This window comes from Scophthalmus maximus, chromosome 15, assembly GCF_022379125.1.
Source record: "Scophthalmus maximus strain ysfricsl-2021 chromosome 15, ASM2237912v1, whole genome shotgun sequence".
NCBI classification, from domain to species: Eukaryota; Metazoa; Chordata; class Actinopteri; order Pleuronectiformes; family Scophthalmidae; genus Scophthalmus; species Scophthalmus maximus.
In genome coordinates, this window is record NC_061529.1 from 11,156,389 (window position 1) to 11,182,993 (window position 26,605).

At 41.7% G+C, this 26,605-nt stretch overlaps 2 protein-coding genes across 6 annotated transcripts in view; one reads left to right on the forward strand and one right to left on the reverse strand.

Annotated features, from left to right (window-relative positions):
- The window catches only part of evla (Enah/Vasp-like a), a 32,231-nt gene extending 13,061 nt beyond the window's left edge, over nucleotides 1-19,170 (forward strand). For 2 of the 5 annotated variants that reach the window (XM_047337545.1, XM_047337544.1), the window contains exons 2-14: nucleotides 5,559-5,727; nucleotides 6,447-6,627; nucleotides 11,290-11,347; nucleotides 11,681-11,742; nucleotides 12,672-13,598; nucleotides 15,218-15,468; nucleotides 15,654-15,769; nucleotides 15,996-16,023; nucleotides 16,718-16,757; nucleotides 16,907-16,967; nucleotides 17,211-17,268; nucleotides 17,405-17,462; nucleotides 17,639-19,170. In XM_047337545.1, the coding sequence (XP_047193501.1) occupies nucleotides 5,559-5,727; nucleotides 6,447-6,627; nucleotides 11,290-11,347; nucleotides 11,681-11,742; nucleotides 12,672-13,598; nucleotides 15,218-15,468; nucleotides 15,654-15,769; nucleotides 15,996-16,023; nucleotides 16,718-16,757; nucleotides 16,907-16,967; nucleotides 17,211-17,268; nucleotides 17,405-17,462; nucleotides 17,639-17,736 (2,107 nt within the window). In that variant the 3' untranslated portion in view covers nucleotides 17,737-19,170. Of the gene's footprint in view, nucleotides 1-5,558; nucleotides 5,728-6,446; nucleotides 6,628-7,877; nucleotides 8,061-11,289; nucleotides 11,348-11,680; nucleotides 11,743-12,671; nucleotides 13,599-15,217; nucleotides 15,469-15,653; nucleotides 15,770-15,995; nucleotides 16,024-16,717; nucleotides 16,758-16,906; nucleotides 16,968-17,210; nucleotides 17,269-17,404; nucleotides 17,463-17,638 lie in introns of those variants that run through there. The other 3 variants (XM_035611374.2, XM_047337548.1, XM_047337547.1) reach the window with 3 other exon arrangements.
- A 1,027-nt stretch (nucleotides 19,171-20,197) lies between these two features.
- Nucleotides 20,198-26,493, reverse strand: degs2 (delta(4)-desaturase, sphingolipid 2). The gene is made up of 3 exons (XM_035611378.2): nucleotides 25,541-26,493; nucleotides 22,334-23,076; nucleotides 20,198-21,743 (listed from the first exon to the last, which is right to left on the reverse strand). The coding sequence occupies exons 1-3, from the start codon at nucleotides 25,620-25,622 to the stop codon at nucleotides 21,600-21,602; spliced, it is 969 nt and encodes a 322-aa protein (XP_035467271.1). The 5' UTR covers nucleotides 25,623-26,493; the 3' UTR covers nucleotides 20,198-21,599.
- Between the last annotated feature and the right edge of the window lie 112 nt (nucleotides 26,494-26,605).

Consider the following 26,605-nt stretch of genomic DNA (forward strand, 5'->3'; position numbering starts at 1 on the left):
AAGCATGACTTACTGCCCTCTTCATGGAAAATTTAACAAAAAGGGACAGAGTCTTATGAGCATTCCTCACAGCTTTGTCATGGAACACAGAACCATGAATAGCCTATATATCTTTTCTTTTCATCACAGAAACAAAGGGCACAACAAATCTAAACAGCTGCCATGAGCCGGGCGAGCAGGGATGCGTTGAATGACTCATCGTTCGTTCGGGTCCGTCCAAGTTGCCTTCTACTGTGCGCCAGCGCGATGAAACAATTATCCCTGCAGCAAAAGTTAGTTGCCATGATAGCAGAAGCTCTGCCCTCAGGTGCTGCACCCAGAGAGAACGCCTCGCACTCCCCACCAGCACCCTGACCTGCTCCCACAGTGTGTCGAGGAAACATTTCCCCAGCCTAAATACGTCCTGTGATCTAATCAGCTGCTGAATCTCACAGAAACATGGGAGTACTGATCCTAATATACACACTCAACCCATCATGATTTCTGGACTGGATCCGGTCCAGGCACCGTTTCTCTCTGCTAATGGACGACGGGTCTGAAAGGGACAAAACAGAGCCATGACGCTCAAAGTGTGCATGTATGGGATTTATGTGGAGGAGGAGGCGGGGTGAGAGGGGGGCACATATGTCTAACCATGTGCGCAGGGAAGTGCTTGGCTTAATTCAAAAGCCTGGGAATGTGGCCTCCTTTTTCACCACTCGCACATGAGGCTTATTTGACATGAGGAAGCGCTCGGTGTGGCAGGAGCCTTCATATCCTCTCTGCCTCTTTTGTTTTTCATCTTGCTCTCACTCTGCGCTCCTTTCTCCTCTCTCCTTTTTTTTTTCCTTCTCCCCGCCGTTTGAGCTGAATATCATTGAGCCTCTACTGAGAAATCTGCTTAGTCCAGCAAAAACAAACTGAATTGCTCAGACAGGAGAGCTGGCGGCCAAATCAAGTCAAGTTGGTCCTTTGTTTTCCTGGAAATAACCAGACTAGTACTTCAAATTCAGAGTGCATGTTTTTTTCATTTCACCAGCACAAATATATTGTCAGCTAATAAAGACAGACCTTAGAAATATATATTTCTTTTAGATATTTGAGCTCATCTTATTAGTTTATCAATGCGCTGTGAGAGACGTACAGTATTTCTTTTTTTATTCATGAGCTGGCAGTGGAGAAGAGCTAATGCATTTTTAAAGATAGTATATAGAATATATAAGAAGGAAAATACCAGCAGGCATAAACCCAGAGGACTGGAGCTGCCTTAAGTGGGAAACCGCCCAAATGATCAGTCAGCTGTAGGTGGTGCAATCATTCAGGACCTTTTAAAAACCGACTTATAGTGGCTAATCAATATTTGTATACACACAATGGATCACAGGCTACCTGTAGTGATAAACCCACATAGAAATATCGCCTGAATTTGCAGTTCCCCCCATATGCACCTTCAAATAAGTTATTTATATTTGAGAAGCTTCATGCAAGCAAGCAAAGTTAACAACTACCAAGTGCAACATTTAGAAGCACAAGATAATGATAAAAGGAGGAGGAATATTGTATATTAACTTTATGAGGTAGTCAGTTTGTGTAATGTTGTGTTGACTGTCTGTTGTTCTGCCCCTGAGTGGCCAAAAACATTGGCAGCTTGGAATGATCAAAACAGGGATGAATGTCTGCATCATCCTCTTCTGTATGTTTTAATTAATTTCAAAATTGTAAAATAATGTTGAATATTGCTTCAGTTTGACCTTCAGTTCTTCCTGTTTTGCGTTTGATTCATCTTGTTATTTTAAAGTCACTGATTGTGATTGTCATCAAACTGACCTTTTTTTTTTTTACTTTAGGCCTTCGTTACAAATGCAGTCACTCTGTGATCTTTGCCTCTTCTCATACTTCTACTCAATCACACTTTTTTATGGCTAAAAAAAATCCATCATGTATGAATCATTTGTGCAAAAAAAAGGCCACTGGATTGAAGAAAAAAATGAAACTTGTCCGAAGCAGCTGCGATGTTTAACAGCTATCATGTGCCCCACTGTGCCTTGTCTCGCCTTAAGTCATGTGATCCAGAGAAGATCCGGCACCGTCAGTAATTGGATCACACACACAAGCATTTAACCCACTGTCAGAAGTAGTGAAATGAGCTGAGCTGCTCGAATTAAGGGCTCGTGCCAAGGAACTAGTGAACAGTAACTTCTCATGACGTGTAGATTGAGCAACACGCTGTTTGTAAAGGAGGAGTAGATGAGACGCCCGCTTTATTTCTGCCTGCTTGATGAGAACTGAAACCGCCAGCATCGGGTTCGAGGCCTGTACATCCCTCTGGCCCCGGACGGCTCCAGGAATAGGGCCTGTTTTTGTAAGTGGATCCATCACAGAGATGCAGCCACCTCCCTCTCTGGTGGTCTGTCGGCTCTCTGAAGTGTCTGTTATGTGATTAGAGAGTCTGTTTCACTTATGTAGAGACATATGAAACATGATTTCTCTAGTGATGCCTTTATAGGAGCTTCTCCTCAAATGTAGAGACTTTTCAGACTGCTGTATCCTCCCGCCTGGTTATTTTCCACAGAAAAGGACAACTATAGCTTTTTAGTTTTTCTTGACACATAATTAGTATGATAACAGTGGCATGATGTTAAGGTTGATTTTTTTTTGTATCAGCGCTGTCAAACGTGATTTTGGATTTTATTTGTGTGAATTGTTGGGTTTGGATCCTGTGTTCTATTTAAATGTATTTGTTGAACTTCAGATTCATATCTATTTGTGTTAATGACAAACATGTTTCCTGTTTGATTTTTTCAACTTCCTGTTTGTCTGTAGATGGAGGATATCTATTGTGTAACCAGCATCTCGCTTTTGTCCTACTTTTGCCTGCTTTCAACACCCAAGCATGAAACTCAACCATCTCTTTGAATGAAACTATAAATTGGAAGCTTTGTGTGTTTTGATAACTTTGAAGCCATATTGCTGCTGGTTAACTCAACAACAGTTGTGCAGTGTGCAGTGATGGATATTTGACAGAGGGAGGGAGGTTGTAATCGTGGGCTTTGTTGCTGAAATCCATCTGTCAGGCGAGCTTCAAACGCTTCTCCCTTAGAGACGAGGTGACGTACCATGGAATTCATACTGAGACTTTCAAATAATGTTGCATGGAGGTAAACATCTGTATACAGCTGCTTTGTGAAAAAGGTTCATTCATGCTGAGGCTCTGACAAAAGATTTCAACAAATATTTCAAAAGCTCAAAACCAAAATTAGGACCAGTCTGCGTCACCCCCTTAAACTAGTGTGATGTAGTGAAGCAGTTAATTGGAGAAGATGGACATGCAACGAATAAGTGAAGCTGCTGTCTCATCACTGCCGAATTATTTGAGGTTGTTCAGACGTCTGCGAGGGAACCGGAGAGCAGGTGATGGAAGGGAAGTGAGAGGAAACTGGATAAGATCTTTCAGGTGTCACTTTGTCTTCCTCCCGCAGAGCGGCACGTTAAAGGAAAAGGTTGTCAGTGGAGGGGGGTGGTCACATGTTGGCATTTGAATGTTACTGGCCTCCTAGGGGCTGGTAATTTCTACGAAAGACAACCTCATGTATCAGCCTATTTATATATCTGTTATATATTTTTTCTGTCATATTTGTTGTTAATGTTCCTGTAGTAAATCACTGGGGATATAAAACTACACTGTATAATCTCATTCGCTTCAGTATCAGTAGACAATAGAGCAATGCATCACACATTTTGTTCTTGACTCATCTTACATTGAAAAGTTAATTCTGCGATTAGTCAAAGGAAATAAAAAAAGAGTGAGCGAAATTCTGATAATTGAATCATCTTTTAACATTTTTTTATAGCAAAAATGCCAGATGACAGTGGTTTTCAGCTCCTTAAACATGATGATCTGCTTCCTCGTTTTGAGGGTTTTAAGTGCTAGTTGGACAAATCTAAAAGTCTGGAGTTGTCACTTAGTACTCTGTGAACCTGCCATCAATCTTTTTCACTTCTTTCTGGCACTTGATTGATCAAACAACTAATTGTTAAAGAGGAAAGAAAACAACTGGCAAATAATAAAAGGGATTCCCCTAGTGTTCCCTTTAGATGTTGTCACGTTGCACACTTGTAGTTCAGCTCTTTTTCCAGCTGACCCCATCTGCTTTTGCTTCTTTTCATTTTGTGTCATCTTATATGAACTGCTGCAGATTTGAAGTCGGGGTATAATGCATTGAAAGTCATTAAGCACATTAACATTGCTCTTTCGTTTGCTTTTCTTGGCCTTCACACCTTCAGACTGCTTAATGTGTCTGACTGCCAGAGAGGCGCTCCCTGAGGTATCGGAAGTGAAAATTGGAGAAGCATTAAGTCACTTCACAGGTTCTGCAGTGTAACTTCACCTCTGCCTGTCCACATCACCTCTCGGTGTTAACAACTAATCGGCACGTGGTGCTAAGGTCGTAACAGCAGTCACGCACTCAGCACGTGTGTCTCAAGCTGCATTAACTTGACAGTGGTCACTTTGTGATGTGATTTGTGATGTGATGGAGCCACAAAAGTCGGCCGTTAATTGCTTCCCAGTAGCCGTGTGCATGTGTGTGTTGTGTGACTTCTGCACCAAATGAGTCTCCAGCTGTCGAAACGTTCGCTGATCGAACACTTGCGTTTTTAACGCACTGTCATTACCAGACACATCGTGCACACGCCTCCTGCACCGATGCCCCGCACACATTTCTTCATGTGCCATAATGATGCTGCTACGCCACAGTAAAGGGGAATTTTTTTACCAGGGCTGAGTTTTAGGTTGACGTCTTGTTTATAGCTTTGAAAAAATGGAAACCCACGCTCTCCTCGGTATGCTCAGGCTGTTCGATTCCTACAGTGACGGGACTGTATGTACAGTATGTTTATGTTGCAGCGGTCACTTGTTGTGGTAGCTGCAGAAAGGTGTATCTCCCCCTCAGCCAACCAGATAATGACACAGTAACTCTGTTTCATTGGTTTTAATTCATTGATCAAATTGACCAGTACGAGGGGTTAAACTACATTGAAGCATGTCTGTGATCCAATATTCACAACCGAGAGTGAGCCGAATCACAGTCCTGTTATTCTCTGTTCAGATAGCTTTCATCACTCAACTCTTTCAAAGTTTCTCTTTCATTACTTTTTAAAAAGCTCAAACATGATTTACTGAACTTTGCTGGGCTTTGAAATCTGTGCTTCTGTTGCTAAGGGTAAGGTCGTTTCTTTTCAGTCTTAATAGAGTTGTGGGAGCTTTGAACGATTTTGTTGATACTTTTCCATTTTCTCAGTCACTAAATCTATTATCTGGCACCGTGTCTAAAAATAGGACTGGCTGTGCACGACACTACCCTTTTACATCTTTGCCTATTACTCATGAAATATTGTTGCTGAATTATGAAAAAAAAGGCATCGATCTTCTTGTGAAAACCTTTGTTACAAACCATCAAATTCCCATTAATTACAGATGAAAGAAAGACTATGAGGAACTACATTGACTGGCTCTCTGTCTCCACGTCCGACAGAATGATGTTAACACACACTCTCTTTCTCCTTCTCTCTGTGTCCAGTGAACAGAGTATCTGCCAGGCGCGGGCCTCTGTGATGGTTTACGATGATGCCAGTAAGAAGTGGGTGCCCATCAAGCCCGGGCAGCAGGGCTTCAGTCGCATCAACATCTACCACAACACTGCCAACAACACCTTCAGAGTGGTGGGTGTGAAACTGCAGGACCAGCAGGTGAGAGGGCGACACCAGGGAAAGGGTCAGCGTCACACACACTGCTACGTTTAGGTTTTTAATCGCATCACTGTTGCTCTGTTAACGTCTGCAGTCCAAGCTACTCTGGAGTTTCCAAATTCCTAAAACATTTGGAAATGCTGCTTGCTTCCCGTTTTAGATCCATGTTCACTGATCACACATGATCAGGCGGTTTGGGATAATAAAGGATAATACTAACTGTAAACTACAGTAAAGTTTCACAAAATGAATCAAACCTGGAATCCACTTACAATACAATATAACACCATATCCATGGAGTTTGAATTTAATTACATTGGATGACGGTTTGCTGATTTTTTTTTTTGTTGTTGTTTGTCAGTACAGAGGTTTGTGTTTCGTCCTCTTATGTAATGGATTTATGCTAATATGATTGCTGAATGTGCAACATGATGATGTTTATATAAAACCCTATATCTTTGCTAACAACAAAAAAGAGGAAGCAAGAAACAATAAAAAAGAAAATTATATCATTGTTGCATGAGTGCATGGTGGGAGGCAGCTGTTAAAATGAGGGGGTGAAAATGAGCGAGAATCTCCTTCTGGTCCTTCGTCACCAGCTGATGATGAAAACTTTGTTGTTTACTCTTTTGCAACATGTCTTCTCACATGATTTACACATTATTAAATCTATGTAACATTTTGAGTTCACTGCCTCATTTGCTTTTGGTCCATTAAAGGTGGTGATCAACTACTCCATAGTGAAGGGCCTGAAGTACAACCAGGCCACTCCGACCTTCCATCAGTGGCGCGACGCTCGCCAGGTCTATGGGCTGAACTTTGCCAGTAAGGAGGAGGCCACCACCTTCTCCAACGCCATGCTGTTCGCCCTCAACGTCCTCAGCTCACCTGACAGCGGAGGTGAGGATTCGTGATGGATAGAATAAACACATCTTAACATTATTTCAACACCCACTTTTAATCTCTATTTAATCCATCCTATTAAAAATTCCCTCCTTGATTAACAATTTCTCATGAAGCATTCATGCCCCTGGTTTGTGTTGGACTTCCTGTCAGGCCATGAGGTTATTCTAAGACATTCTCTGAATGTTTCAGTGAGTCACGTTTTAACGGCTCTTCTCCGCAGAGAAATGGGGGGATGGAAGTTTTTGAATCATCAGCTTGAGTTGGAGATTCACTGATGTTTTTCAGTGGAGCTTCAGATAGATTTCAGAGGGATACAGCTCTCACCTGCAATCATTTTGAATCTATTTTTCACCTCAAAATAATGTTTTGACATAGTTTGATCATGTTCGACATGCTTTGATGGATAGTTCCAAACCCACCTATTTTTAAACAGGATGTAAAATATAATATTAACAGCAGAAGTATGTTTAAGATGATTAAGACAAAATTCAAGATAATCAGAATTGTTGATTATATGTCTACATGTAGAAAGCTGCAATGGTCAAAGCCTTAGAATGCTACTAAACTAAGCTGTACTACACTCTGCTGGTTAATTATATGTACTGCAGCTACACTAAACCAAACAATAACAGTAATATTAGAGGGTGGCTGGTTGCCGAATGGAAAATAGTTATATTACTTTCATACAAAGATTTGTTTGCTTATGTCCACCTCTGGCTGACAACTTATAGATCAGAGACCGAAAGGAAATGGTGAGAGAGAAGTGTTTGACATGCGCAAAAGAATCAAATCAGCTGCGGCTACGTGGCTTGCATCTCATATTTTCCCTGTAACTGTTGCATTGCTGACCATCGCTTTTCAGAGTATAACATAATAACATTAAGCAGACAAGCAGAGATTTATTCTTATTAGCAGATCTGTGGAGTTTTATGTTTTGGGGTTTTATGTTGTTTTTTTTACATGGTCAGTGAATTAATTCTGTTGAAACTTTGAACTGTATTTGAAGTCAAAGTCCTACCTACTCTAACTTTACTTAATAGCCTCTGACCAGCTCTGGTTACGAGCTACTTATAAGTCGTATGTGCGCTATGTGAGAATATCTGAGTGTTTAACTGTGGTGTCATCCCATCCCATCCTTGTGACTCTGCCGTTGGTGGCTAAAATATCCCATAAGGAGCCTTAATGTCTTACCCAATGGGCTCACATGGCAGCCCTCCTGTTTTTGGGGTGTATTTGGATGTGGCATCTTGGGGTCTGGTCATGCAAAGCAAAAGGGTGTCTTTACTGTACAGTGCTGATATTAAACAGGCTTTGGAAACATCCCTGGTACGTTGGATAATTTAGGGGGAAAAGGTTTCTCACTATGTTGACTCCAGAGATTTCACCAGGTGTCCTCAGGCGGGTTTCTTCAGCCATCATCATCCTCAGTAAGTGTTGTGTGGTAGAGGAAACATGCCAGGCATGTTTTCCATGGTAACTGAGCTTCAGCCATTTCCGTCATTGTGAAAAGGAGACTGTTTGTTTGGATGTGTAGGTAATTGTTGGTTGTGCGACTTTGGAAACATTGCAGAGTTTAAATTATTAGTAAATTAATAATTAATAAGTTAGTTGATTAGTTGATCAACAGGAATCAACAGCTGTTTTGATACTAGGGTAAGTAATAATTGTAAATTCATTTTTCGAGCAAAAACAGTGACAAAATACCTGATATTCTGTGGTTCGGTTTTTTTACATCGATCATTGTAAACTGAACATTTTTGAGTTTTGGACTTTTGGTGAATGAAGTGAGATTTTTAAAGAAATCCCCTTGTGAGACGTTCTGATTTTTGTTGGGGGCTCTTTCATTTGACTTTCATTAAAACTCATTTTTTATTATTATAAAAATATTGTTTTAAAAATCAGCAGATTGATTGATAATGAAAATAATCAAATAAACTTACAACCTGAAGTTTATTTTCCTTCCACCCACCTCAAGCGGCAAACTGAGAATGAGAACAACATGAGGCTGCTGAGGAAGACATTCATTTCTTAACACCTACCTTTAAAAGAGAAATGTAACTAGTTCATTGACAAGAGTAATAGTGGCCTCTAAAAAAGATGACACGTCTGCCAGGATAAGAGAAGGACATTCATTTTTGTGTGACTTTTGTGATATTATTGTGTATTTATGTGTCCATTTGTCTGTTTCTCTCTTTCTGCTGCTATTTAAATAAGGCTATTTGATTGTGTCTTATTCATTATCTAGAGAAAGAATGGCAGAGTATAGCAGGGAGGAATAATTGGTTTTTCTTTGATCACATTAAGTCGCACACGCTCAGAATGTTCTCCTGAGATCCAGATGAAATGCTTACATGTCTGATCAGGCCCTCTGGTCCCCTGGGCTCCCTGTTCTACTTTGACCTTCACCGTGGCAACAGCCAGAGCCCTATACCATGCATCATTTGGCAGAAGAAACACACACATCCACACACACACACACATATATACTGTACGTGTGTGTCCATGGATACACATGAAGTGCAATACACTGCATCGGGGGGGGATAATTGTCTCCCTCACATGTACCTCATTAATGTCTGCAGAAGCATCAATATAAATCACTGGATTATGTTTAAAGACTGAATCCCTGAAGTCTAATCCGAGAAAACGCTGCGGTTGTTGGAAGGTGGAGCAGAGAGTAGGCTGATGTTCGCAGCAGCTGATGTTTTCACTGTATCTGTAGCTTTATATGCCTGAATGATTTCTTTAAGATTAAATATATGAGTCTGGGCAAATAAGTGTTGCTGTTGATGGAAACAAATGCAACTAAAGAACAATGTTGTGCCAACACTTGGAACAGTGGACCTGTATTTACAAAGCCTGTGCAGTGTCACAGAGCAATTCAGCAATCATCTTCCTCCTAGCATCTTCATCACTGTGTTCTGAAAGCTTATTGTAGATCAGCGGCTGCTTAATAAGATGACTTCAGTATTCTCTCTTTTTGCAAAGAGACTAATAGTGCTTTGTTGTTTTTAACCCTCTGAATATTTGCTAAATTTAGTGTGCAGCTTTGCCAGCAGAGCACACATTTCTAAGAGCTAACAGGCAGAGTTCATGGGAGCGAGGGAAAGGACATCTTCTTTCCCCTGCAGCACAACTAAGGCCCAGCCACGGAAGAATAAACTGAAGTGTGTCATTATCAGCAAGTTAAGCCTGCATTTTTTTTTTCATGGACCGGATCAAATGTCACAGAAAATAAAGAAACACATTTTAAGCCTCAGGAAGTGAAAAGCTTCTTGTTGGACCCAAACAAAAATTACATTAGTAAAATAACAGTGTGGATAGACAAAATTACAGTACATAATACACATTTTATTTCACTTTTAAACCTGCAATTGTCTTATTATTAGCATGTAAGTCACTTGTAAAGCACTTTTTCACAGTGTATGAAAGGTGCTTAAAGGACTGACGTTTGATGGCATATTAAAGAAAGAGTAAAACATAATCGATCATCACATTCAGTCTTCGTTGCAGCTCTGCCTCTTGTTGACTGCCCCCATCGCCGCGCCCGCCACCCCCATGCTCGGCGCACAGCAAACGGAAATATCACCCATGGGCGTTCTTGATGATCCAGTTGGGTGCTGAAGTTAAATGGCTGGTATTCTGTTGATATGTGATAAGTGCTCTGCCTGATGCTCTCCCCCCGGTAATAGACGCTCCAGAATGAAGCTCTAAAAAACTCTCTGTGGTTTGGGGTGTGGGGCGTGTGAAGACCGACTGTAGTTGGTCAACAAGCAAAGAGCTAATCTAAGACGGTCATGTGGCTCAAGTTGATTATTTAACTTTCAACACCGGCTGCTAACATGGAGCCTGGTTTGAGGCAACGTCATTAAACACTGATCATCTCTTATTGAAAGGGTTTTATGGCCCTCCTCCCCTCCATGGATCTCTGCACTCTCAAACCCTCTTGTAGCCCATGTTGGATATTTTCATATTTGCACGATCTTTTCCTATGATATCCTCAGCGTTTCTGTTTATTTCACTGTCGTAGATTCTTTTCCTTCTGTGGTTTGAAGTTGAGATTCCTGTGGCTGGCAACATGTTGAGCAAATTACATTATAAACAGATTGTGAGCTCTCTGGGGCAAAACTACAGTGCCTCACATGATGCCTACTGCTCTGTTTCCTGCACTGACCACTGAGACCGTGATAAGAACTTTTAGGACTTATTTGAAAATGCACAAACATTCAGCTTAAAGACGTTTCTCTTGACAAGACCAGAACCAATTTGGGAAACTAGAAAGACAGGAACAAAACAAATGAGAAGTTGTAGACACGTGTTGCTAAAATAGTTTTCACTTTTCATGATGAGCTCCCCATGAGATTTAAGATCCTGGCTTACGTATTGGAAAGATATCGCCAAAGGTTAAGGTATCTACATACTTTTGGCTGTATGTTGTGTTTTTTATGTTGCGTATTAAATATTTCTTTCTCTCTCTGTAGTGCAATAATCAATCATGTTGTGAAAGCTTACTTAATTTATGGGAATTATTGAGAAGGAACGAAGGTTTACGGTCAAGAGAGAAGCTGCAGAATTGTACATATGATGGTTGATTGAGTGATTTTTTACTTTTATGTGTTTGAATTTTTTTCTTCTTCTCCCCTTTGTGTCTTCCAGGTCCAGTCGTCCAGCGCCAAAATGGGCCGTCCTCAGAGGAAAGTGAGGCACAAAGGAGGTACGAGTATAGTGCTGCATACATGCACAAAGAGAAAATCAAAACATAAAAATCCCAAACATCTGGGACAAGAAATTTTAAAGCAAAATTGTATTGCTGGAAATAGGGTCGGGAAACCCAGTTGTAGTAAATAGGTGGAGTAATACACATTTGGTGCACTAGACTAGCATATATTTACATATACAATAGACTACCGTGTTCATTTTCAATATAATAAAGGCAACCATCAGTGTTCTGGAGAGACAGTCAAAGCACATATCAGGCTTGATGTATGAAGACACATTGATTAAAAGCTGCAGAACTTCAGAGCACTGACGACCTTGCGATTCATAGGATGCTGGAGCAACATCAGATGCAGGCGCACAAGGAGAGGGAGCGACGGACGTCAGGATCAGGTGAGACTTTGACAAACAAAGCCACACCCAGCTGTGTGAACACACACTCTGCCGGACACTCTCCCCCTACACAAACCCTGCTCTGGAGAACCAACGGAGTCGACAGCTGCGCGGCTTCTGCTCCTAACTACACAAATATTTCAGACAAACGGTGAACAACAACAACAACAACAACAGCGAAAAACCTTGCAGCGCACTGTAGCTGTGTCAGTAAATGGATATTTGTTCTGCTTTGTTTTGTTTTCACTTTATGAGGGAACTTATCGGTGTTGGTTCAGGCAAAGCACACTGTATGTTACCAAAGCAAACAGATGATTTTATCATTTATAAATACCAGAGATTCCAAACCCTGATACAGTTGGTTCCGAGAGGTGAACAGGCTTCCCCAGTGTTGTACGTCTTAGTGTTTCCTGTCTTAGTTTCAACCGCTACCCCCCAGTCTGTACGCCTCTATGCTCTTTTATCCATGCACACGTAAATGTTCAAGTCTGCCGCTTAAATACACACACAGACTTAAACATCCTCCTTTGTCCCTGCTGTCAGTGGCGATATCAGTACCCCCTCCCCCCCTGCCTCGTCCCTGCAACATGCTGTACTGCCATCTCTTTCTTCCAGCTACTGTTGGGGGGGAAATGCCATATGCTTTCTGATCATGGCTCAGTCATGTTGCATTCTGCTGCTTGTTCTTTTTTATAATATTTTTGATTCTTTCTTATTTGCTATTGGCTTCTGTTTTTTGGATTGCTCCTGATTTTCTCATCTTTACTTGCTTGGTTGATAAGTTGGTTGCTTTTCATTCTTCTCACGTTTTTCTCTTTTCTGTTTTCCTTTGTTTGTTGCCCTCCTTCGTCCTCCTCTTCGTCTGCATCTCCTCGTCCTCTCTCTTTCTCTCTCCTCTCTCTCTGTCTTTCTCTCTCTGCCCGTCACAGTCGTTTCCACTCTCCAATATAAAGTCTCCACTCCTCCCACCCACCCAGACACTCCTCCTGAGTACAGACAGTACAGATGTAGCACACTGCCACCCTCCTACGTCCGCGTGGCCTCCTCCTCTCCTCCCTCCTCTGCCTCCTCTCCTTCTCAGGAGAGAGAGGCAGGGGCAGCTAGGGACAAGGCCCAGCTCTCCTCCCAGCTCTCCACCTCGCTCGCTTCAGCTTTTTCCCCAGTCCAGGCAGGAGTGACCACCATGGGCCGACAGGTCCGTCAGATCCCCCTGTCTCCTCCCACAGCAGCCCGCCACCTACACCTCCAACAGCAACTGCAGCAACAAGACATCATCCTCCCCCCTAAACACGGCACCTGGTCTGCCTCTCATTTGCAGCAAATGTACGCTCAGTTGCCCCCCTCCTCTTCTCCCCCAGTCATGATGGCCATGCCTGTGAAGCAGAGTTTGCCCCCACAGCCCGTCATCCCGGTGGCTCACCCCCTCCCACCCGTGAGCACTAGGATGAAGCCCCCACCTCTTGATCAGGGCGCCATGACCGGCCCTCACCAGTACCCCCAGCACCAGCCCCACCCTCTCTCCAACGGCCAGGCAGACGACCAATACACTCCTCATTCTCAGCATCTGCCACTCACCCCGCAGCTCTGCGAGGCCGTGCCCCTTCCTCCGCTGATAGGTCACACAGTCCCCGGCCCCGCCCCCAGCCACCAGCCCCAGTACCCATCCACCTTCCACCCTCAGCAGTATCAGCAACAACCACAACAACAACAGCAGCAGGTGTACCACCAGCAGGCCCAGCCCCTTACCACCACTTCCTCCTCCTCCTCGCCCCCGTCTTACACTGCAATATCTGACGGGGGCTCGCCCAAGAAGACCCCCTCCCCCATCCCCCAGCTGGCCCCCGTGGCCTTCAGCAGTAAGTATTAGGAGGAGGAGGAAGTCTCTCAGCAAAGGGATGTTACACATGGTGTGTGTGTGTGTGTGTGTGTGTGTGTGTGTGTGTGTGTGTGTGTGTGTGTGTGTGTGTGTGTGTGTGTGTGTGTGTGTGTGTGTGTGTGTGTGTGTGTGTGTGTGTGTGTGTGTGTGTGTGTGTGTGTGTGTGTGTGTGTGTGTGTGTGTGTGTGTGTGTGTGTGTCACCCTATTTGATTATAACAGAACATAAAGAGGCGCGTGTCATACATAGATCAGTAGATCAGCCATTAAAAGCCGCGACTCTCACACACACACACACACACACACACACACACACACACAGGGTTTAAATCTCTTCTCAGGAGCATGACTGTGTGAACATACTCTGCTTGACCCACCCTGTTACACGTGTAGAGTGAGACCTATAGGGTGAGACAACTTTGTTGTTATTATTTATGTCTTTTATCATAGATCCAACCAACTTCTGCCTTATGAAAGTCTAAAACCAGGCCAGACTAATTAGAAACACTTGTGTGTATGGAGCCTATAAATCAAATGAAAAGTCATTGAACAGTTCAGCCTTTTACTCAAAGTTCTGAAATTTTAGCACGACGTAGCAGGACAATAGGCCTTTGACGACGGGGTAGGAAAGCACATGTTAATAATAACGTTGAATTTACGATGGCTCAGTTCTCTTGAGGCCAAACGGTAAGAAATGACTGTGTGACAGTGAGCCTGCACAATACAAGGACCCTGAAGGTGAAGTAGCTAAATGGAATTCAGACATTGTTAAAATAATATTTACATTATATTTTAAGATTATATGGAGATGTTATGGCCCAGTAGTTCAATATTTTAGACCTGCCAAGTCAGTCAGCTGCGGTTATTCCAGCTCACTGTCTGTTTCATTTGTAAAAACACCAGACTGAAGTGTCTGTGGACTTGACCCAGAAAGAAACTGCGAACCATTTAAAGTATAATGACTTTCTTTTAGTTATGATAACATGTCCACATTCCAAATATCAAAAAAATAAATCATTCCAGGATTTAGGATTTTGTAAAAAAAAATGGATGTAAACAACATCAAATTAAATCTTAAAGTCAGCTCTTTAATCTCAGTTACTGTTTCATTTCAAATCTAATGAGTTGTTGCACAGAGACAATTAAAAAATAGGTCTTCTGAATGCACATTTTTAAAGGTATAATTTGTCATTTACCTCCAGACAGCCTTCGTTAAAACACGCTTTAATTGATCAAATTCAACATTTTGTTAATGCAGTTGCAAGAAGTGGCTGTTTTGATGGCTCCAACCGATGGTGCATTCAAGGAATGTTTTTAGTTTTTCTTTGGATCTACTGTCACTTTTCCCATATATAATATACATAATTAATATATGAAACTGTAAAATGAGTTGTAAGTCTCTATTTGGTAAAAATGGAACCAGTGACGGCCACTAAAGTATGAAATCTAAAAACTGTTACCAGTTCTCCAACTGTTTACCAGACAATTTACCAGACAATAAATTTCTCTCGGTGAATACTCAATCAATCTTCCAAACGCGGGGAAAAAAAGTCAGTGAACTGATTTGGTTATTAACTGATCTGTAATTCTGCCCCTCCCAGCCCCCCCTGTCTCTGCAGGTCACCCAGCTATGCTTTCTGTGGCGCCCCCTCCAGCTGCAGTTCCAGCGCCCATTGCTGGCCCTCCAGCACCACCACCACCACCACCGGGTCCACCCCCCCCAATGGCAGTGCCCCCACCCATGCCCCCTCCACTGCCCACTGGTGGAGGGCCTCCTGGGGGACCGCCTGGGGTCCAACCCTCAGGACTGGCTGCGGCATTGGCTGGAGCCAAACTACGTAAAGTACACAGGGTGAGTCTCCCTGCTTTAACCTTGGGAGTTGTATCTCCAGTCCTTCTTTGTGTGTTTAATTCTTCTTTCTGTCTTCTCTGATGCCACGATTTTTTTTATGGTGCATTTTATGGGGAAAAATAAGAGTTCTCTCCATCCAGAAACTCCCACAGCAATGAGCTGAAAGTGTTTTATAATGTCCTCAGGATGAAAGCAGTCCGCCGGGGTCTGGAGGCAAAAGTGACTCCAACCGGTCTAGTGGTGGCAGTGGTGGAGGTGGGGAGGGACTCATGCAGGAGATGAATGCCTTACTAGCTCGCAGGTAAAACAGCTACACACATACACACACACACACACACACGCAAAAACACACCTTTCCTTTAATCTTGCAGGCGAACACAAAGAAATGCCTTCTCTGTCAGCCACTCCTCATAAGCGACTGTGTTAATATTTCCAATATCTTATCCTGGTCAGAACCTTTGAGTACAAGTTAATGAATTATCTTCATGTGTGTCTCACTGTTTGCTGATCATTCTTCCCTCTCACAGACGGAAAGCTTCAGAGAAACCTGATGAAGTAAGTTTTTTCTTTTTTTTTTCCATTTCTGGTCAATGGATTTGCAATGCAGTTGTGCAAGTGGTTAAGTTATACCACATCATTATATCAAAAATAAATCAATACGAAAAATTATATTTTCTGACCGTCAAATACTGTTGGAGGCTGAAGCCTGAGTGTATTGGGTCACTCATAACACCGAAGGTGTATGTCTTAATGACCTTATGTTTTCTACCATAATGTAATAGTTCTAGATTTCGGGGGGGACACTCATTTAATTTACTTCCGAGAACAAGATGAAAAGATTGATACCATTCTCATGTTTTCTGTAAAATATGAGGCTGGAGCCAGGAGACGCTAAGCTTAGCATACAGACTGGACCCGTGGATAGCTAATGACAAGTAGTGGTTTTAGGGGGGTGGTCGTGTTTAATACAGATTACAAAAACAAATCCTAATGTGTTTCTTGGTTCCTGCTGGTTCCAGTCTATGTGCTAAGATAACAGTGTCTAAACTGGGTGGTTTGGTGGTCGCGGCTTTATATTAAAAGTGTAAACATGAGATGTTCTTGTCTCTTTGCAAGAAATTAAGTGTATTTCCAAGAATGTTGAATGTTTCCTTTAAGGTGTCCTTTGAAATTTAACTTGTTTGGTGAACTTACAGCAAAGCAGGTTGACAACTATATAATCATACTTTTTTTCCCCACTTTCCTGCAGGATGACTCCGGTGGTCGGGGACCTGGTCAGAACTCAACAGGTACAGAACAATCCCCCCCCCCCTATAAATTTATGACACACCAGATTCATAATAAACCATACATCTTGAGATATATTCTGCTCTGCATTGTAGCCCACTGTCTCCGAGTTGTTTCCCTACATGTCGTTTGGTCTCTCCCTCCTCTCTAGATGCGGTGAAGAAGCCATGGGAGCGATCCAACTCTGCAGAAAAGTCTTCACTGGTGTCCAGGTCTGCAGATAAGAGGAGGAGGAGGAGGAGGAGGAGTGAAGGGAGCAAGGCCTTCCATATGAAACGGATAGGGAACATCTGCCATTAACCATGGGGATTTCAGAATGAATCTCCCCCCTTGCTCCACAGTCACTAAGACGTGTAACAGAAAGGGAATATTGATTTAAAAAGAAGATTCAAAACTGTGGTTACATTTAACAACAGTGCAGTATTACACTAAATAATACTCTTTGTGTGTTGCAGAGTGAGACCCATTGGCAGCACTAGTGAATCAGACACAGAGTTTGACAGGATGAAACAGGTTGGTATTGTTCTCCACTGTGTGGAACATACAAAACATAAATGTTTTTAATGGATTTTGCGCTTTGGAGACTTAAATGATTTTACACGCCCTGTGCTGTTGAAAAGTTAGTCACAAGCATGTCTGTGTTTTGCAGGAAATTTTGGATGAAGTTGTACGCGAGTTGCATAAGGTGAAAGATGAAATCATTAACGGTAAGCAACGCAATACTTGTAGAGTACCCTGTAGCACAGTGTGTTTAATCTTTCATCTGTTCCACACACTCGCATGAAATAAAATATAAAATTAAATACATAGAATGAAATAAAAACATAATCCTTTTTGTTAATTGACATCATTGATATGAGAGCAAAGCCTGTTTTTGCTGCAGAAAGCCGCCTCCTCTTAAACGCTGTGTTCCTGTCTCGCAGCCATCAGACAAGAAATCGGCAGAATCAGTACGTCCTAATCTCATCTGAGCAACAGTAGGAGGAGAGCGAGAGGAGGATGGACATGCGGACGCACAGACAAGAGGACCAAGGAATGTTCTCTCAATGTTTCTGTGACCTCGCGATGCCATGATGCAAGTTGCAGAGATGTTGTGCCAACATTTGAGTCTGCTGGACAGCGAAAAATGGAAGGAGACACAGAGATGAAAGCGAAGGGATTGATAGGAAAGAAGGACAGAAGACGTGTGTTGATAAAGATTGATTATAGTACTGATGAACTCAACAGAGGATGGAAAAATAAACTAAAAGATGAACTGAAGGATGGGCGAACATTTGTGCCGAGTTTGGTGTTGTGTTCCTCTCTGTGCACCTACTATAGACTCAGCCCAGTGTTGCGACTCTTTGTTCTCTGTTCAGTCCTAAGTCTTAAAAAAGAAAATATTTTTGTTTTCTAAGTTTTTACTGTTTTATTATTTAAAAAAACTGTGGTGATAATGATGATGCTGTTGATGACAATGAGTATTTTAATGATATTATAGAAGGAGAACGGAATCTTGCACACCATTTATGTCAGCCTTTTATATTTTCTATGGTTTGTTTTTTTTGTTCAGTTAATCCCTGATGATTTGACGATGACAAGCACAATATGGGCAGAATGGTGCTGCAGACTCGCCTGCCCTCAACTGGCATATAAAAAATAATAATAATAACAACAGGTTTTTTTATGACCTTGTTCATACTGGTGTTGTGTGTCTAACCTTTCCTCTCCAGAGATAATTGGGAAACATGTTAATGTTTGAACTACAATTAGCCACTTAAATGAACTCCTTCATTCAAAGCATAACAAATAAGCGAAAAAAATCTCCTGCAATATAATCAAATAACGTACTCTGGTTCTACGACTCCAGTGTGACTGAGGAACTTGTTTCTATCTGCTCATCCAGATGTGTGAGATCATTGAAACTTGGGGGATCGTTCACAAAACAGGCTGATAACTGTAAATGTGCCACCTGGTTTTACCTAGATATAAAACAGTGTAGTACTAGGGTATCTATTAGTCATCCTATGCTTTGTGAACCTACCAAGTATGCATGAAACGTCCATTCTCTATTAATTGGTTTTTTTTTCATTTGGTTTGACAAAAAAGTAAAAAAAAATGATAATAATACAAAGGGTGGTACATTTATTATAGTGGTTTGTTTCCATGAAGATTCCCCTTTCTATGTATGAGATGTTGAACTTGATAATGGTAGCAATGTGAAAACAATAAAAGGGAGTGCTCTGGCAATATGCAAAATCTTACCTAGATAAGAATGTGCAGAAAGTGACTGTTAGGCCTATGTGACGGTAGCTTAATGTTTCTTTAAGGGAAGGATGTCGTTGGAATATCGGTTGATGCATTCTATCCACTGTCCGCTCTCAACTACGTTCTGATTTGAAAAGCTGGAAGTAAATTCATTCAAACAGAAAACAATAGACGTGTCCACACAATATCCTGCTCTGTGTCTGTGTTCACTTGTGCTATATTAATAATCTTGGTATTTATATGAAGGTAACGTGTGAAATTTCAGCAGAGGTGTAAAACGCAGTATAGAAGATGTTACTGGGTCGGAGAGAACTCAACATAAATAAATTCAGAGTTTATTTTCCCCTTATAATAATGCAGATGAAGCCAATCCCCTTCATCTGATATAACTGTTTTATCAAAGACGGCTGCTCATCTGTCTCTCAAAACGTTGTAGTACAGCGAAATAACGTTGGAGCTGGCTGCAACATGTTACATAGGCAGGGCTTACAGCTCAGCAGCCCATTGGTCAATCTGAATGACTGACACGTCTATCGAACCATCAGAGCCACAGGAGAATCGACGGACCGCCTCCAAATCCCATTCGCTAACTTTGAGGAAGTGAACGAACTGTGAGGAATTTGAACGGTCAAAGCCTTTTCCCATTAGAATCCCTCCGCTGAAGTCAAACAGTGGTGAAACAGGCCGTTTAACAGCTAAAGGTGACGAGTAGCCTTTGTGCTAGCTAGCGGAAGTGGATTTATTGATCAAAGCACAAGTAAAATTTACAAAACGTCGAAGCCAAGACAATTCATGTATGTCGCTGTTTGATACAAACTTTTTTTTGCTCTTCTTCAGCTACTTGTCCGTTGACGGTTTGTTGTAGGGTGTTAAGAAACACCATGGGAATCTGAGGAGTCTGGGCTTTGCTATGATCTGTAGTGTGGTGTTAGCATGAAATATCACGTCCATCATATATGGACAGTTATTGTGTTTGTGATATGCAGATTTAGTTGCTTGGTGTTTTGTAACACAAATTAATTGTTTCGTGTAGGTGAGCATTGTTGATACCACTATGTGCATATGCTATATAGTTACATTGCCTTATTTTTAACCAGATTGATGTTATGAGGTTAAATGGTTTTCACCTGGGCATATTTTAATAATGTTGAGATGAAAGAAAAGGTCACATCTGATTACCAACAACAGACAAATCTACCACAAACACATTCTTTATAGTGATATCTTCTCATAAAGATCTTTCACTGCTTTTATATAATGTACAATGGCATTTCAATAGAAACTTCAGATCATGATTTCAATCACAACACGCTGATAAAGTTACATTGGATGGACAAGAAACATCGTAAAGTACAAGAGCTATGCAGTAAATTCGAATTCGCCGAAGCTTTAATTCATAAGTCAGAAGAGGCGATTTGTTGTAGTCTGTGATGTTGTTAAGAGACTTTAATTGAGTGATCACCCCTTCTTGCTTAAGCAAGAAGCTGTTTACTGATTTCAGGGGGATTTTTCCTTTAACCTCATCACTTATGATTGCATATTTTGTTCTGGCTTCATCGTCGATTCAGTCAGCATGGCCTTTCTGTGCCCCTGAAAAAGGTTTTCTTGTGTTGCCTTTGATATTCATGGTATATATACAAAGACTAGTGTTGCTGCCTAAATTGCTGTTAAATCAGTCGAAAATGCTGGTGCAACACCATGATTTAATATGGTTGTCTTGAAACTAAGAAAAAATATAAAAAGTGCAAAATCAAAGAGTGAAAGTGAAGAAGAGCCTCAGCAGCACAGATTTTGTTATAGTTCAAGACTACAGCCTGATACGATACCATTAAGTTCATTCAACAGCTCTGAAAACACCAAACATTTAAACATCATTTATTTAGAATCTTTTTTAAAAAACTGCTCTTTTTTTGCACTTGTATGTTGTTTCTGTGATTCTGTCCGTTCCCTGTAGATATAATCAAATCGTTTACAGCATGATGGAGCTGCTAACAAGCAGAATGGGGGCGTCACTGAAAAAACGACTCTTCTTACTGAAAGGTAAGTTTCAATGCTCATTTTTCACTTCAGCACCGTTCTGCACGACGGAAGTAAATGTGTGTTAGGTTATCACATTGAGAAATTCTTAAAGAGGCCTGACGAGGAATTACAGAGATAGTGACAACTCTGTACAACCACTTGAGAATGCATGTGACCTTTGTCTTCAAAGAAATGAGAATGTTTATATTCAATACTATATTATACGCCTTTCATCACACTTATGCTACTATCATCATTTTGCTTTTCTCAGTATCTTCTGGGTATAAGAAAATGTAATTCTCATCATTGTCAGGACAACTGGTCAACTGCTTATAGCACGGATAAAAGTATGAATAAATAACAGGGTAAGAAAACCATTTAGCTGACTTTTTGGAATACAATAACTCAAGAACGGGACTAATTCAAGATGTGAATACCCAGAAAATCCTTTGAGTACATACAGTGTACACACTACAAAACAAACAAACTAGAGACTATGACATTTAATAGTGGTCCGTAGATTTTTAACAACTGAAATCCACATTCCTGTTTGATGAGAAGTATAGTCAGTCACAGATCTATTCCTGTTTGCTCAGCTTGTATTCCCGTTTGATTCTGGCGTAGGGGCCAATGCTGTCATCGAACACAAAGTCCCATAGTACCCAGATCCAGGAAGTGTGTTGAGGCAAGGAGTCATAAAACTCTGCTGCAATTTTCTTGACCTGCCAACAACAACAACAACAACAACCAAATACATAAATAAACATTAGTGAGAAGGAGAGCTTACAAAGAATAAGAATGCAAATTTAAAAATATATATCTGATGTCTGAATTGCAGATGGAAAGTGTTGGACTAATTTGACAGGACAACTTATTTCACCAAGAAAATCACTGCTTTGTTGAATAGGAGCAAGACAAAGCATTGCTCAATATCTACTCACTGATCCCATTACTTACGGTCAAAACAGCAGCAGGTACAAATATTTTAAGTATTCTAAGTGTAGTTTGACGACAAAGACAACAATATTCTCTCTATTAAGAACAAAAATAGCTGACAGGATTAGTTTCGTCAGAGGTTCAGTTGTGTCAATAAAGCAGTTCTTGCTCGAGTGGTGCTAGAGAGGCAGCAGTTAATCAGTTACAAAACCTGCATTTGATGGCATTTGCTGATACCTTTTTGTTTAGACCCTGAAAGAAAGGAGAGGCTTGTCTTATCTGCCTACGCCTGGAGGAGATGCAAGTGTTGTAACTGTTCTCATTCTCTTAACACTGGACTAATAATAGTCTCCGAGGGGGAGGGGTTTAGTCTCACCTGAGGTAGTTTACTGCCAGGTATGCTGGGGAAGTCATGGTGCTCCATGTGATACCCCACATTGAAGGTGATCATGTTCAGAGATCCATAGTAAGAATATGTCTCGTGTCCCTTCAGGAACATGTAATGCTCAGCGATGAAATGTCCAGAGATAGGATGCAGTCCCATACAAAGGATCGACCCTGCAATGAGGTAAACAATGGGCTTCAGCCCCCATAGATAATAGATAATTAAATCTGCCGTGAGCTGGACTACTGCGTTCTGGATCTCCAGCTGACCCACTGGTTTGGGATTGACCACCAGTGGGCGCAGGGCATAAAAAAGCGGCTGGAGGAAGAGCCACACGACCTTCCTGGCTGGGGTGCAGAAGAACCATCCCTCAAGGTCGGTGGGGATGTCGACATCCAGCTGGTCACCTCCCAGATACCGATGGTGGTCGATGTGATACTTCTTGAAAGAGGCGGAGTAGGGAAGCCCGATGGGCAGGTTGGCCCACATGGCAAACCAGCGGTTCCACTTCGCCAGCTTGTTGCCAAAGGCCACATTGTGAGAGATGTCATGAATAGCTAGAGTCAGGGAGTGGTTAATGCAGCCTCCAAAGGCATAAGCCCAGAAGAAGATCCACTTCCAGGGGAGGTTGTGGACCAGGTAGCAGGCCAGGAGCTGGGTTAGGACCATGCCGGACACCACCCACTTCAGCTGGGGGTCAGGACCCATCAGAGACTTGATCTCTGGATATTTGGCTGTGGAGAGAGGGAGGTAGAAGGAGACATGAAAATGGGATGTGGCCAGAGATGTAGCGATAGTAGAAAAGAAAGATTGTAGTCAGAAGCAATAAAGGATTAAAGGTTCAGTAAAAAAAGAAACGATATAGAGTTGAAAAGAGAGAAAGATGTCATGTGTCATGTTTTAAATGTAGAAAGATAGAGAAAGTTGTTTACCACGACTAATTGACTGTTATTTTGAAACAGTTGATATAACGGTACACATCACTGTCGATACTGTGTCCAAAAGAACTCAATCAAGCATGCTGTGAGGTACCAGCCCTTCTCCTGGGAAGAGCCTGCTGACAGAAGTCTCATTTTAATTGGCAGAGGTGTTGTTTTGCAGAGGGACATGGAACCGGGGGTGGGGGTACGAGGGGCTGGTTTACAAATACTCAAAGATAGAGCTCAGTTTGGACTTTTATGATATCATCTGCCCAACAGGTTGGGATTTATGACACTGGCCATAAAGCTGAGGAAAGATAGCCATTTGCTATTAAGTGATGCAAATATGGCCTGCTTCTTTGCTTTCAGCTCACTTGTATAAACACCCCTATGCAAATTGGCCTCACCTTGGCAACTAAATGTTTAGAGACACCAGAGCCTGGATTCTATAACTTTACTGCCTTGTGTATAAACCTCCTTTATTCAGTAAAGGTTTTGCAAACAGAAAATCCCTAAAGCTGCCCCTAACAGTTATTTAACATAACTTATCAACCTGCTGTGCCATCATAGTTTTAAGTACATTCTTTTTTTTTCCCCCTCAGCAGTAATATTTGATTTCATTTGTCGCTTTGTAGCCGTGTTTATAGGGTGTACTTTCTCCGGCGTTGGTGTTGTAGCCCACACATTGGGCGGAAGTTAAATCAATAAAATGAATTGTATAAACTGCTTAAAGAGACAGAGCAGAACACGTGAAGCCATCACTGGATTCACCAAGTCATCTTATTCACTGTACCTTACTGAGATTCAACTGTACCCTGCGAGTCAAAGTGACGATTAAATGATGCACTGTTTAGAGCTAAAGGTCTGCTAAAATGATCAATCATCATGCAGCATGACAATTGTCAATAACTTTTCCTGTTCATGTCTGTTGAATGAGCTGAATAACGTAAAGTTTATGAAATGAAAGTCAAGCCGACACCTACAGCCACGCAGCGAGCCATTCAATTCACACAAACGCTTGTCAATCAGAACATCCCACATGACGACGTGAACGGTATTGATGCACAACAGTGACCTCTGACATTCACGCGCCTGAGGGGCGAGGCCCGGGGCACGGGATAATTCAAACACTTTAATAATTCAAAACTCAGTGGCGTCAAACAACCCATCACCTTCTGTACGCGTCTTTCACGCCAGAGCAACCATGCGGCCGCTGGACAAAGCCAAGATCAAATATACATAAACAAGTTTAGTGCCTCTCGCCCAATGTTAGCTGGGATTGGCTCCAGCGACCCCCCGCGACCCTTAAATGCATAAAGCGGTAGACGATGGATGGATGGAAGTTTAGTGCTTGTTAGGCTTAAGCGTTTTAAAACGAATTACCGGATCGAAAGGTTTACAGAGTTTATATCCTTGAAAAATAAGGAACATCCACTTTAACAACCTGATGACAGCAGATGAGGTTCAAGGCGTGCTCGTGAAAAAAAAGGTTATTATCTCAGTGATCCTCCCAGATCCCCCTGACTCTAACAAAGCCTCAGTTATCACTTCATGCATAGCATTGTGTCTGTGTTTTTTCATGAGCAGGTTATGTGTCTTGTTACCTAGTGAAGCCAAGAGGCATTGTCAACTGCACCTGCCATCAACACAAGTCAGAGAACAGGAAGACAGGGGGGCAGACTGGCTCACGAAAAAAAAAGGCAGCAGGTTCATGGCTTCTGTGAAATTTGCAAGTAAAACTATATCATTGAATAAATTACACACGTTTTGTCATAGCTATTTGAGTATGTACACTTGAACACACCTTTTGCTCTGTGAGTGACTAAGGTCGGCTCCTGTCATTGCTACTGATCTATACAGTCCCTATTTCTAGGAGGAGGAGACCTTTGCTTACAAAACGTCATGAATGTATTAATGCATTAACGGCAATCATACTGCACTTTAACCTTTGGCATCCATCTGCTCTGGTTTGCAAATCAATTCACTTCACACTTTTTTAAACTTCACCTTAAAAATCTGCAATATCGCACTGCTCATATTTCGACTTGTAAAAACCCAGCACGTCGTGAAAGTTCCACTGACGCGTGTGTTATCGCAGGTGGTAATATACGAGTGTCTGCGTGGACGGAGGGCTCGTCAAACAAACGGCTAGTAAACAGGTTTAACCGGCTGCGTTTTTATAATGAGAGAAAAAAAAAAAAAAGATTCTTCATCTTAATTGCACGAACTAACCAGAAACGTAACTCGGCTGGTTTCTGTGCGGTGTTTGGTTTCTTACCCAGTATTTCTCTTCTTCTCGAGGTGTGCGGCTGATCATTGTAGACCCATTCAAAGTCGCCTCTGCCACCTGTCTTCCCCATGACTCTGCTTCTCTGCGCGTCGGCGACGTGTTCTGTGGCGTTGTGTCATCGAACCCTCACAGTATCGGGGCACACCCACTCTGCAGAGGTGCGACAACAGGCCCCGCCCCCTCGAGCAGAGGGGGCGGGGCCAAGGCGGTGCACCTGCTGATATGTATGCAACCCGCAGGTGTGTGTTCTCTCCCGCAGCATCTCTACGTTCTCTGACGAGCAACTACCTCTGTTCATTAATATTTCGAGGAAATTTAACAAAGGACGGTTGAAAAAATATATATTTTTCAACAATGTGTTTATGAATAAGACCCTTAAATCATGAGGTTGTCTACCAGCATCCCAGAAGAAAATGTTTGCGTTCTTTATGCATTTTATCTAAATGAAAAATTTGAATGTGTTAAATGACAGTGAAATTAAGTGACACTATGGCAGAACTATAATGTCCAATATAGACAACCATTTACATTCACAGATGATGGTGTTTCTGCATATAGAGGAAGACGTTGAGTGATTTTCATTTTCTAAACCTGAGAAGTTGGTCTTGAGAAGTTGATATACATCTTTTTTTAAGTAGTAAGAAGAAGATCAATTTCATTTTTCAGGCAAAGTTGCCGGTTCCAGTTTGTTTTTGAAGATTTTACTTGATATGAGAAATTATCAAAGCAGATTTTATTTTAAACAACAATTGTTTTACAAAAATGATATACAACCTTAAATTGCAATTACACATTCATTGTACTAAATGATAAAGAAGGTGGAGTGTTCAAGACTCATAGGTTTGTTTTCAGACATGTTACTTTGAAGCATTAATACTATGATTAATATGACCAAAAGCCTTTTTTTCTATTCCCCCATTAATAATCAATAACACATGCCTTTACATGTATTACCCATTTCCTTATGCTGCATGTAATCTTTGAATTACACACTTCAATAACAGGACTTTGGTCCAAATCACGCGAGACTTCATAACTAGAGCATTGTGGCGA

Bases quoted from the DNA above. Each gene is read 5' to 3' on its own strand.
- degs2 (XM_035611378.2), bottom strand. From the start codon at position 25,622: ATGGGGAAGACAGGTGGCAGAGGCGACTTTGAATGGGTCTACAATGAT. The intron at 23,077-25,540 runs GTAAGAAACCAA...CTCTCTCCACAG, and splicing joins GAGAAGAAGAGAAATACTGG to CCAAATATCCAGAGATCAAG. The intron at 21,744-22,333 runs GTGAGACTAAAC...TGTTGTTGGCAG, and splicing joins CTGGCAGTAAACTACCTCAG to GTCAAGAAAATTGCAGCAGA.